We start from the raw sequence: 13476 nt of genomic DNA on the forward strand, positions 1-13476 counted from the left end.
CTTTACTGGCTCCATCCCCGCCTCTTCGACCTGTTTGTTTCCTCTCCACCTATCCTCTCCTCTATCCATCTTCTATCTGCCTCCCACTCTCTCCCTATTTATTTCAGAACCCCCTTCCCCTCCCCCTTTTCTGATGAAGGGTCTTGGCCCGAAACGTCAGCCTTTCTGCTCCTATGATGCTGCTTGGCCTGCTGTGTTCATCCAGTCCTGCACCTTGTTGTCTAAGAAACTGCTGGAGCTATTTCACAACTTTAAACAGGTATTTACCAGGTTATAAATTTTGCTAGTACTTTATATATCCTTTTTTGCTTACCACACAACTGAATAGAAATTACAAGTGAACTTATTTGGCATCTTTGCATCATATAATATCAAAGGTTTCTGAAAATTGATTTTTTAATATATAAAATCACTCATTCCCTCTCTCCAATTGTTAGAGAATCAGGAATTTAGTCATACAAATACCTTGGCAAAGCAAGTCAGAGACTTGGTATTCTGCAGGGAGTCCAGATGAGTGCAGCTCCAACAACACAGAAAAGAACTTGACGCTATCTCGGACAAAGCAACGAACTGATTTGCACCATCCACATCTTAAGCTTTCAGTCACACCACCGCTGACACAGCGGCAACAGTGCATACAATGTACCGGATACAAGATGCATTGCATCAACTCATCAAGCTTCCTTTGGCAAAAAGTGCTGCTTCTAACACTTAGAAGGACAAGAACAATTGATCCACAGGAACATCTCTACCTACAGGTTCTTCTTTAAGTCACACACCATCTAACTTGGAACTATATCACTTTCCTTCACTGTCACTAGGTCAAAATCCTGGAACTTCCTCCACAATAGCATTGACAGTATACCTCCAAACGATTACAGCAGTTCAAGAAGGTAGTTCACCTCTGCCAACTCAACAGCAATTAGGGATGGCCAATAAATGCAGGCCTTGCCAGCAACTCTCACTCCATGAAAGAATAAAAAAAAGGAACTATTACTCAAATCACATCTCCTTTTCATGATCATCTATCTTAAATGAAACATTGTTACAATTTAGTAGATGACTCAATACACACTGAAAAACCAAAAAATGTTTTTGACTCTATTTGGTGCACCATCAGTAAAGTTAGTTACTGAAAGTTCAAAAGTCAACTTTGAGAGACAACAGCAGCAATTATTAATTTTTTCAAAAGGTGGCCTTAACCTCTACTGTTTAACAGATGTTGGAACTATTGATTCTGTGATCCACTAAAGATACCCAAAGGAAGGTATCCAAGTTAAAAACCAGAAAGGTCATAGCCTTATAAAATGTCACCCATGTTATGTAAATTCAGCATTACTTTCCAACTTATTATGGAAATTTGTAACCCTGGCTTGAACAATTAACAAATGTCATTTTGTTATATCAGTATATCAGTAAAACGTTGCTCATTGGTCACTATTGTATTTTATATGTTAGTATGACACCAATATAACATAAGTATACTGAACTCAGTTTTTAGAAATATTTGGAATGAAATACCTTTGGAATAATCTAATCCCCAGTCAGCTGCAGGGTTATCCCCATCAGCCCTACTTGTTGTGGGTTGTTACAATAGCATAGGGTTAGGGTTAGGGTTAACCCTAACCCTGGATAACCCTGCTGTATTGGGACATCCGCCTGTTTGATGAAATCGAGGCCGAAGATTCAAAAGAGGTTTCCTATCATACGTGTGTAAACCACAGTCGCGTCACATTGATTAACTTCTACTTCAAACTTTCTACGCAGAGACCTGCTATTTTATCTTCTAGCAGGATTGGCCTCTCTCTCTCTTTTGCAGGGTTTCTTGCATTCTCCTCACAGCTTATATTTTCACATGGTTTTGCTGCCAATACAAAACAAAGTACATCACACTATCAAGGTGTAGAGCTGGATGAACACAGCAGGCCAAGCAGCATCAGAGGAGCAGGAAGGCTGATGTTTCGGGCCTAGACCCTTCTTCAGAAATGGGGGAGGGGAAAGGGGTTCTGAAATAAATAGGGAGAGAGGGGGAGGCGGATAGAAGATGGATAAAGGAGAAGATAGGTGGAGAGGAGACAGACAGGTCAAAGAGGCGGGGATGGAGCCAGTAAAGGTGAGTGTAAGTGGGGAGGTAGGGAGGAGATAGGTCAGTCCAGGGAGGACGGACAAGTCAAGGGGGCAGGATGAAATTAGTAGGTAGGAAATGGGGGTGGGGCTTGAGGTGGGAGGAAGGGATAGGTGGGAGGAAGGACAGGTTAGGGAGGCGAGGATGAGCTGGGCTGGTTTTGGGATGCGGTAGGGGGAGGGGAGATTTTGAAGCTTGTGAAGTCCATATTGATACCATTGGGCTGCAGGGTTCCCAAGCGTAATACGAGCTGCTGTTCCTGCAACCGATGGGTAGCATCGTTGTGGCACTGCGGGAGGCCCAGGATGGACTTCACAAGCTTTAAAATCTCCCCTCCCTCTACCGCATCCCAAAACCAGCCCAGCTCATCCTCGCCTCCCTAACCTGTCCTTCCTCCCACCTATCCCCTCCTCCCATCTCCTACCTACTAATCTCATCCCACTCCCTTGACCTGTCCGTCCTCCCTGGACTGACCTATCTCCTCTCCCTACCTCCCCACCTACACTCACCTTTACTGGCTCCATCCCCGCCTCTTTGACCTGTCTGTCTCCTCTCAATCAATCTTCTCCTCTATCCACCTCCCCCTTTCTCTCTATTTATTTCAGAACCCCCTTCCCCTCCCCCATTTCTGAAGGAGGGTCTAGGCCCGAAACGTCAGCCTTCCTGCTCCTCTGATGCTGCTTGGCCTGCTGTGTTCATCCAGCTCTACACCTCTATCTCAGATTCTCCAGCATCTGCAGTTCCTACTATCTCCTCTACATCACACTATCCCCTCATACAAATCATTAATAGACAGTAAATAACTAAAGCCCTTGTAGTGATTCATGCTGCACACCACTAGTTAAAGACTTCCAAATGCAATATTTATCCCTCACTCTTCCTGTTTCCATGAATCAATACTCCATTCATCTTAACATTATCCGTAAATCCATAGAGTGTAATAATCTTTTGCAGTACACTTCATGGATCGTCTTTTGGAAATTCAAATATACCACATCCAGTAGCTTCCTTTCTCTACCTAAATAATTGCATTCTCAGAGCAACAATAAACTTGTTAAAATATGATTATCCTTTCTCAGAACTACGTTGAAATACCCGATTGTGTTATAATTGTATCAGTCTATTGTTAAGAAATCCTCAGATTTCAGTATGTTCCTAACAACTGACGTCAGGCTAACTGGCCTCTAGTTGGCTGTTTTCTCTCTTCCTCCTTTCTTGAATAGCAGTATAACATTGAATTCAACAGTTGCTGAGATATATAGGATTAGCAGAGATAATACACTAGCTAGACATGAGAGTTTTATAAGCACAGTTTGAGACAAATTAATCCAATTATTTCAAACAAAGAAAACACTTAAGACAACACAAGTTGCAGTGGATATACCCAGATAGCAGAAGGATAAAGATTACTCTTCAAATGCGCTCATGTTTACATTTTAGTTGAATTATCAACTAAATGAGAATACAGTTAAATTATGTACAAAGACAAACTTCCAAGATTATTGTAATCTATGATCCTAATATGTTAAACTTCCATGAAATAACCCAAATTAATCCAGCTCAATAAAACAGGAAGGTGCAGGTCTCTTGATTTAATGTTGAGAAAAAAAACAATATTGAAGCCAGCTGGTGAGCACTGTGTGCTAGGCTATCAGTTGATCTGGGATGTCAAACATTTATAGTAATGCTCCAAGGCTCAATTACATTATCTGTCTGCCACCTAGACAGCATCTAGAAAAACCTTTTGCACACTGACTCTACATATGAACATAACAAACAAGCTATAGTTTTCACATAGATCATGACCAAGAACAATGACAATGAACGCTTCCTGTCATATTAAGAAAATGTTCATTGATAATCAACATTACTCCCATATAATATCAGAACTTGAGAGGAAAATGTAAGCTGTTGTGTCTCCTTTTTTGCCTACACATCCACCATGATTTTGGATGGCATATTGTTCACCAGGTGAAAATACACATCATCTTCCATTATTACGGTCCCTACAAAACTGAAATCATGATAGGTGGCCAATTCCTAGCTAATCAATATCACACTCAAGTGGTTGTTTCAGCTGCAAATGATCAAGGCGGTTTGCATCGGATTTAAATTCTCTTCCTTTTCTGTGGCAGCAAGTTTGAGATTGGTAACATTGTGGACTGAATCCTGTCACAGTGTACCAATAGTGTTTCAAACTCTGGTGCTGTTCTGAAAGCCCTTTTCACCCTGAAAGTTGGCCTTTCAACACAATGCTAAATATTTCCGCAACCTAGCTTTATCAGAATCAACTTGAAACAATTTCAGAACAAAGTGTCTCTCATAATAAAGGGCTACTATAGTCCTCAAAAGGTTAAGTATATTTACTTAAAGATCCCAAGAATGTATGATAGCATGATAAATATAGTTAGCTAAATTTAATCATCTTGTGGTGCTTTTCCAACATGTTTGGAACCCTTTAATATTCATTTGCCAAAATAAATTAGCAATACATTACTCCCATTTTTTATTTAGGTTATGACTTCCACAATTCACGTGGACACCATTTTATAACACTTAATGCATTTCTCCTCCACAAGAAGTTTAATTCACTTGATAGCCAAAACGTCAGAGCATTTGTTGCTGCACATTTTCAACAAGTTGCTATTTATAATCAAAGTTCCTTGAAACTCCAAATAAAGAGCAACAGAATATGAATGGTGGTTTTACCTTTTGATTCCATTACTAGGACCAGAAGGCAACTGAAGGTAGAGGTAGAGTTTTTCTAGATCTGTAAACTTCATCACTTCTTGCTGAAACCAAAAATAAAGTTTTATTAAAAGTACAAATACTTTTTAGCAAGTAAATCAAAAGCACACTAGACAAGAGAGTTAAAACAAATGCATGGAAATTTCCACTTTTAAAACTAAGACTTCCAAATTGAGCGTGGTACTAAGTTGAATAGAGATCTCACCAAGTACATCCCAATAAGGAAATACGCAGTAAAGTTTGAGAACAGTGTTTTGCAAGTGTGGTTTTTCTCTCCTTTTCAAATAGGCAAACATAGTAGGCTTTCAAAAGGACTCTCATGCATGGTATATTAGTTAAGGTTAACTTTGCTTAAGGCATATGTAGAGGTTCAGGTTTCAATCCACAGGACAAGCTATTTGCGAAACCTATCTTCCTCCTATAAGAACAAGCTAAAATTGTTGGAAGAAATAGAAACCTTACCACATTCTACAGAGTGCATCCATGGTCTCCAACAGGCAGATAATAACTGACTGGCTGATCACAGACTCTCTGACTGTCCATCTCAGTCTCAGTCCCTCATACACTGTTTGTGTTAACCTCTGAGCTGTGCATGTACGTTAATTGTTATGCAGCTACATGACTTCAATTTCCAGAAGCACTGCCACACACAATGCTCAGAGGCATGCACAAGCCAAAGAAAAATTGTGGGGAATGCAGCATCAAGCCACATCCAATATCAGAGTGACAGAAGCCAGGACATTAGCCCTGGAAACAAACTGCCTCCACACTTGAAAGAAGCCAGCAATATTTCAATGCTCCAGAGGCCAACCTGTAACAGGATCAGTGGCAGAATGACGTCACAAACCACAAGGTGAGCAAATGCTGGGGAAAGCAGCTTCCAGATCCATGGTTAGAAATGATTCATTTGAAGTACAGAATTTATGTTGGAGTTCAACAAATTTTAAGATTAGGTTAAAAATGCCTGTACACTTGGTTCTTTGTCATATTTAGCACACATCTCTAACCTAAGTTGTGCTCCCCATTGAAGGTTAGTAGCTAATGCTACCTTGGTTTTTAAACTTTGCTAAAAATACATTCCTGGTTAAATGAAACTGAAAATGTACAACTTTCAGACAGAACAGGAAAACAAATTTCTGTTTACAACTATAAAAGAGTGTTTGCCTTGTCTATAATGTAAGTGTATCAATAAATAAAAAGGGAAATTTGGAACAACAACAACAAAATGATGCACAATAAATCAAGGATAGTTTTCCCTTGAACAGCTCTGGACAAACTTGATGAGCTTAAGATTTTTTTTTTGAAACCAGCAGCTAAAGGCAAGGCCTGCAATGAAACATCATTTCGCATTTGCTATTTCTGGCAAAATATACAAACACATTCACAGATGGTAAAGTAAGTAAAGGAGGCATAGCTGTGGCAGTTGACTCTTTATTCAATTACTAAAAATAAAGGATAAATGATAACAGCAATCTGGAGCTTGTCACTTGAGGCTTCCCCAACAGTAAGATGAGAAGAATCTTTGTCTAAAGATGCATTTCAGCAACCATAGCAGGACCATGGAAGTCTGTGAATGCTTCTCACTGCAGTTCAATCAATCAATTTTCATGACTGACACAGTCCAGCTGATTGTTCTTAAAAATCATGCTCATAAAAACAAATTAACTAAAAAGGCAATCTTCTCACCCTTTTGCCCCTTCAGAAAGAACAAGGAGTGAAGATATCTACAATAAATTCAAAGGCACATGCTTGAGAAAAACACTGAATCATGAAAATAATTTCCATCAGACCTGACAGTGCACCAGCCATGCTTGATATAAATGTGGGCTTTACTGCATTTTGCAGAAATCCTGATTTCCCCTTGAATATCACTGTAATAATCCACCAGCTAGCAATAAAATTTGTACTTTTCTCAAAGTAACAAAAATTGTTAAAATTTTAAAATCAATTTGAGCAAGACCCCTTCAGCTTACTCGACGAACAGGATGGAGTTAATCTTCCAAGTTGATGTGAGGGGATTAAAAATCAAGGGAAATCTTGCAAAAATTTTCAATCTGATGCCTGAAGTTGTCACTTTGCTTCAATCAAGAAATGCATGAGTAATGAGCTGTCAGACAATACATGGTCGCTTGACTTCAGGTTCCTTACAGACATAATATCGAAACTCCAGGGAAAGGACTTGGTACGTACGATCAGTGCTGCAAAAGAATTCAAACTGATTGCAGTCCTCCCAAATAAAGAATAAAGTCTTGCAATATGTCCTAATTCTGGAGAAAATGCTGAAAAATCACCAAAGAAAATCACCCAGAAAACTTCTGCCCACACCTGTGGAATTCAACAGACAGGTTCAGGAATTAGATGCAATGGAACAAATCATATGAGCCCCTAGTCCATTCCTTCAAGTAGACATTGTGGGTTGCCTACCAAATTCCATCAGGTGTTTTATTTACAAAGAAGTGGAATTGATAGAGGTAATTATTAGTTAGGGATAGCGGTTTTTGGGGACTCACCAGAAAAATGCCCTCTTCTATTATCCTCTGCTTTTAAAGCGAAGGCTTATTTTGGCTTTATTTGCCCACTGCTACTCTGTTCTCCCAAATGAAAAGCAGTCAAGTTCACACATTGCACCCGCATTACAGATAACCTATTTGATTAACCTGAAACAACTGGCAGTCTCAAACTATAGCCCAGACTTCAAGGCACTGGCAGATAATATGTAGTCATAGGTGTCACACAGGCTTGCTAAGTAAAGGGATAAAATGAATAATTATATATATACACACACACACACCTGGTTTTAGATTAATATAGCACTAAAAATAAATAGTTTGTTTATTCTACATTTTTCAGGAGTAGATCATGGGAAGCACTCAAATTCAAAAAGTGACATTCTGCTTAATAGAAGGTCAGAGGCCACTTTGAAACGTTTCCAAGTTTAAAAACCTCAATCATAGATCGCAATAATTTCCAACTTGTGAGCTTATTCAGCTCCTTATGGAAGACTGGAGTAAGAACAATTTGTTTCCCGCCCCAACCCCCACCCCTTTCCCCCCCGTTTAATTAGAACATGAACAGAATAAGGAAAATATTCAAGGAGGGAAACATTCAAAATATCTATGTTAGACAATTTCAGATCCAAAAACGCACTTGACAGAAAACTGGCTGAACACATTTAATACACCAAATTTCACTACTGACACAAAACTTCAATACAAATTAGCAATATTGTTGAAACCCCACTCAATGCAAAGCCACACAATCTTGAACACAAAGTACAGCTTTGACAGCAATGCTGAACACCACTATATCCAAATTAACTTCAGGAAGAAAATAATGAAAACTCTACGGTTTTGTAAATTCCCCTTATTTTGAAACCCAATGGCCTATCATCCTGCAGAATCTCCAAATCAGTTACACAATTATGGTATTGAATATAGATCACTTTGCACATGATAACAAGGTACAGGAATAGGCCATTCAACTTTTGAAGGCTGCTTTGCCATTTACTAAGATTGTAACAGATTTGAGTGTAACCTGACATCCACATTCCTGCCTATCAGACAACCTTTACCCCATGACTACCAAAAATCTATCCATCTCTGCCTTAAAAATATTCAAAAAGTTTCCTTTCACTGTCTTTTCATAGGGAGAGTTCCAAAAACTTAGATCTGAGAAAAAAAATGCCTCATCTGTTTTAAAATCCCATGTTTTAAAACCAAGACCCCTAGTTCTCCCACAAAAGGAAACATCCTCCCTGCATGTATCCAGGCAGGACCTCTCAGGATCATGTCTGTTTCAATTAATGTGCCTCTTACATGCACGGAAAGCATGGTATATTTTTGTAACTAGCTTAATTAACTAGCTAAACTAAACAGATACAGTATTGACTTGCTTTAAATTCTGCCAGGTATCCAGATAGAGAAAGATAACCAGGAGGAGAGGGTGGTGATAGAGGAGCTGAGATCACTGGGAAGAAACAAGCCAAGAGGCTGCAGGCAAAGTGATCCTGTACGCTGGCTCCATCCAAGTAGGGAGAATCCCTGGAGAGCTCAGAAGGAGCTACAGGCTTGCCACTGAGTCAGTCTTTGAAATGCGATCTTGGTATATCATATTACACCACTGGGAAATGAACAGGTACTCAGGTATTCCAAACAAGAGAGGTGTTGAAGGAAGTTCAGAAGCAGGATCTTCAAGAGTGAAGAAATGAAAATCCCTCTGGAGGATGACTGAGCATTAACAAGGCTGTTGGGACTCTTGGTGATTTCTAACATTCATAGGGTTGCTACCAAATGGAAGGGATTGACCTCAGTCACATCCACTAGTTTGATTGCATTCACATTATTAATTCATATTTACCTCAAATTAACGTTGTATATTAGAATACAAGATAGATATGCTACACTCTATACCCAAGTCAAAAAAGTAATAAAGTTTGTTTGTTCAAGCCTAAATAATCTTGTGCTTTAATGTTGTAGTAAGGATTTGGGAACTCCAAACTTCACCTAATGGAGAGAAAAAGGATTTGGTCCCTCACCAAATCATAAGAAAACTTAGGGGCTGGTCAGAGATTGTAACACAGATTTTAAAAAAGCCAATATTACTAAAAATGGAAGGTGAATCCAATTTAAAATTAATCAAATTACTTAAAACTCTCATGCCTACTAATTTGATATTGTTATGACTAAAAGGGGCCAATCGGTATATCTGCAATGACAATGGGCTTGAACTCATTCACTTCATTCATTTTTCTGAACTTATCCGACCACTTCAATCATCTGTATCCTTTTTGATGACAAGTCACTCGAAACAATGTCTGCAAAGCACTTCAGTTTCTATTTAACATATCTATGTATTCAGGGTCATTAAAGATACACTAGCAATTCCCACTCTTGAAACATATCCAAATAAGCGCAGTTTTTTATTTGATCTTCTGCATTTGATTTTTTTTCCAAGCCATGTTAGAAAGAAAGAGACTGTTTGGCCCAGCATGTTGAATGTGCCTACCTTCATTTCTACCATAATCCTTGCAAGTTATTTTTACAAGTATTAGCCAATTCTCTTTCTAAATTTTGGACTGAATTTGCTTCCACTATTATTTCTACCACCCTTAAAATACATGCAGGCAACAAGCGGATCCACCCTCAAAGTCCCCAAATCACCAGGAAAATCCACTCTCACTGGTGAACAGAGAAGAGGAGGCCCTGTAAATACAGCAGAATGCCAGGAAATGTTGAGGGGCTGCTCCTCCAATCACAGGCTAGTTCTGTTGATGCCTTAGCGGAAGAGTCTGTGAATTGAGGAGAAACTAACAGCTAATTAAGTGACAGCAGTGTGGGAGTCACTTGAGGCCACCTTTAAACAAGATTGGGTCTGCAATTAGTAAAGGTCAAGCTTGGAGGCCCCTATTATCTGAGGCCAAGAAGTCTGTCAGCCAGGTCCAAGGTGAGATATTAGCCAGGGCGGGCAGAAGGAGAGGAGGCAACTGCAAGAGGGTTGTGGGGTAAGAAGGGGGTTGCAAGACAGTCATGGGGCAGAAGGAACCTGTAAGAGGACTTCAAGAGGGGTTGTGGTAGGAAAAAGGGGTCTACCATGAGGAGAAGGTGGTTTGAAACCTAACAACACAAGAATTATCATCTACTGGGTTCCAAGGAAACATTAAATCACCAAGATAATTCCTTGAAAACGGATGTGGAACCTCTAGATTAAAGGCTGCTCGTGTTCAGGAGAAATCAGGAAAGAATTTAATGGATCCTACTGTAATGAACAGTCCTAATTGGTCAAGTTAATTCTAAGCTCAGTATCTGACATGCAGTAAAAAGGAGAGTAACTGCCCGGTTAAAGGATCTTGATCAAATGGGTCAATGAGCTGAAAAATGGCAGATGGAGTTCAATCTGGATAAGTGCAAAGTATTGCATTTCCATACAACAAACAAGGGTAGGGCTTACACAATTAATGCTAGGGTTTTGGGTAGTGTTATAGAACAGAAGGACCTAGGGGTTCAGGTACATAATTCTTTAAAGTTTGCGTCACATATAGACAGGGTGGTTAAAAAGGCATTTGGCACACTTGCCTTCATTGTTCAGTCCTTTGAGTATAGGAGTTGGGACGTTATGTTGAGCCTGTACAGGACATTAGTGAGGCCTCTTCTGGAATACTGTGTCCAGTTCTGGTTGCCCAGTTATAGGAAGGAAAAGGTTCAGAAGAGATTTATCAGGATTTTGCAGATTGCATTGCGTATGGAAGGTTTGAGTTATAAAGAAAGGCTGGATAGGCTGGAACTGTTTTCCACTGGAGCACAGGACGTTGAGAGGTGACCTAATAGAAGTTTATAAAATAATGAGAGGTACAGAGAGAGTTGATAGTAGATGCCTTTTCCCCAAGATGGGGAATTTCAAGACTAGAGGGCACACTTTTAAGGTGAGAGGAAACAGATTTAAAAAAAAGACATGAGGCAATTTTTTTTTAAACACAGAGGGTGGTTCTTTTGTTTCAGCTACAAACCAATGCATAGAATTAATCGAAGAATCTGGTATTGGTTATTCAAGATGTCTGGTTAGGGACCACTGGGGTAAATTTTCAGGGTCTTTGTAGGTTTTAATTTTACTGTATTGCGAATACAAGAGGTAGAAAGGTTGATTTGGTTCTGCTGTCTCTCGCCTTGACATAAAAGATTAAACTTCAGAATGTTCCAAGAAAAGCTTAGAACAATCAATAAACTAAGCTTAATGGAAGAGAAAATGCTTGAAACACATGCAGCATGAGGAGAGAGAGATGGTTGGAATTCCAAGTTGATATCCTTTCATCAAATCAGACAAGCTTACGCAATGCACTCTGCAATTCCGCGCACCAGATATTGTCTTACAGCAAGTTTCCCCATTCTGGAGACAAGAACCCAAGTTCGCTTCCATTCCCAGGAGTAGTCTTCTCTACACATACTTTGCTGATATCTTCAAGCTCCACATGTGCGCATCATGACTTAATGCCTGGTTCAGGATTCTTGCATGTTGTCCAGAGCTCGTAAATGCCACTTTTTATATTCATGAGTTAGGCCTCAGCCTTTCCCAGTAACTCCCTTTGTCCTCTCCAGTGGAGTCACTGATCATATCCCCATCTCCCCAGCTCACCATCTTACTTATGCTACTTTGAAATTCTTTGGGGCTCCACTCAGAAGTGAAAATAGTTTTTTTTGGGGACCTATGTAATATTGAAGATTTCAAATATAATGACACAAGGTGCCAAAAGACAGGAGACTGGGAATTTAATTAGTGGGAATGTAAGGGGAGAAAACAGGGAAGTTGAAAATAAAATACAAATATATAATAGGAAGGAAGAGGTAAACACAATGAGAAAGGCAATGCAGAAAGGTTGATAGGGCAAGGTTGAAACTAATAAAACACAACAACATGTTGATAGAAAAAGTGCAGGGCTGCACTTAGCATGGTGCTTAAGATGGCAATTGTAATTTACATGTAAATTACACAAGATTATAGAAATGCCAACCGTTCGTTCTCTTGATCATACTTCAATCATGGATGGCCAATACTACAGTGCAAAGCATGAATATTCAGGCAAGTGTGCTAATGCACAATATACATTAGTGACTCAAAACAACATATCCATAATAACTATCAATAGTTTAACCTCCTATCATTACTAAACAGGGAGACATAAACTGGGACCCCAAGATAAGCATGTTGGAAATGGAGTTTCAACCGAGTATCTTTTAGCCTTTAGCAATGTTGTAAGGTGTAAATTACAATATCTCGCACAGTGTGCTGCATCGCAGCATTATAAAGCAAACAAACTTTTTCTACTTGGCAACTCTACAGACTTCTGGAATCAATATCAAGTTCATCAATTTTAGGGTTTGAGGCATTTTCTTGATGTCCTTACCCCAGCCCCCACACAGCAGGTCTTGTTATCACATGGTCTGTTATTACACACAAACCATTGTTGGTCACTAATCATCTCTATGAGTAACTATTCAATCTCCCACGCCAATCATTATTCCCTCCTTTGTCTGTCCAACTGTTCTTCTCTTTCTTTGGGCTCTATTTCCACCTATCTTTTACGAGTCACCCACTCCCCCATCCTATCTTCTGCATAAATACCAACATTTTCCTAGCTACCATCGGTTCTGAGAAAGGGGCACTGGACCTGAAATGTTAACTCCTTTCTCTCCATAGCTGAGCTTTTCCAGCAATTTTGGTTTTTGTTTCTGATTTCCAACATCCGCAGTTCTTTCAATTTTTATACAAACATTATGTCCTTTTTAAAGATTTTGTTGGTCCATCAGTTTTTAATAACAGGAAATATCAAAAAGTGCAATGATTAGAATATCTAATCGCAAATAGCTAGCATGGGGAATTACTCACCAACTAGAATGCACATAACCAATGTCACAAAATATTACATAACTTTTTTCCTAGATGACATCACAATGTCATCAATTGCTATATTTCATTTTCTCCTATGCAAAACCCCCGCCCCCAAAAAATGTCCTTGTCAGCTTCCAGAATTCTATACATGTTGCTCCAAAACTACATCTGTACCTTCCACTGCTCCATGACGCAGCAGGCACCATCATGAAGCTATATGAAGG

At 39.4% G+C, this 13476-nt stretch overlaps 1 protein-coding gene across 2 annotated transcripts in view; it reads right to left on the reverse strand.

The window, feature by feature from the left end:
- Nucleotides 1–13476, reverse strand: part of LOC109913908 (DNA-binding protein RFX7-like) — a 75181-nt gene that overhangs the window by 40625 nt on the left and 21080 nt on the right. For both annotated transcript variants that reach the window (XM_048615811.1, XM_048615810.1), the window contains exon 3: nucleotides 4835–4917. In XM_048615811.1, coding sequence (XP_048471768.1) covers nucleotides 4835–4917 — 83 coding nt within the window. The remainder of the gene's footprint in view (nucleotides 1–4834; nucleotides 4918–13476) is intronic.

Source organism: Rhincodon typus, chromosome 33, assembly GCF_021869965.1.
Source record: "Rhincodon typus isolate 14 chromosome 33, sRhiTyp1.1, whole genome shotgun sequence".
NCBI lineage: Eukaryota > Metazoa > Chordata > Chondrichthyes > Orectolobiformes > Rhincodontidae > Rhincodon > Rhincodon typus.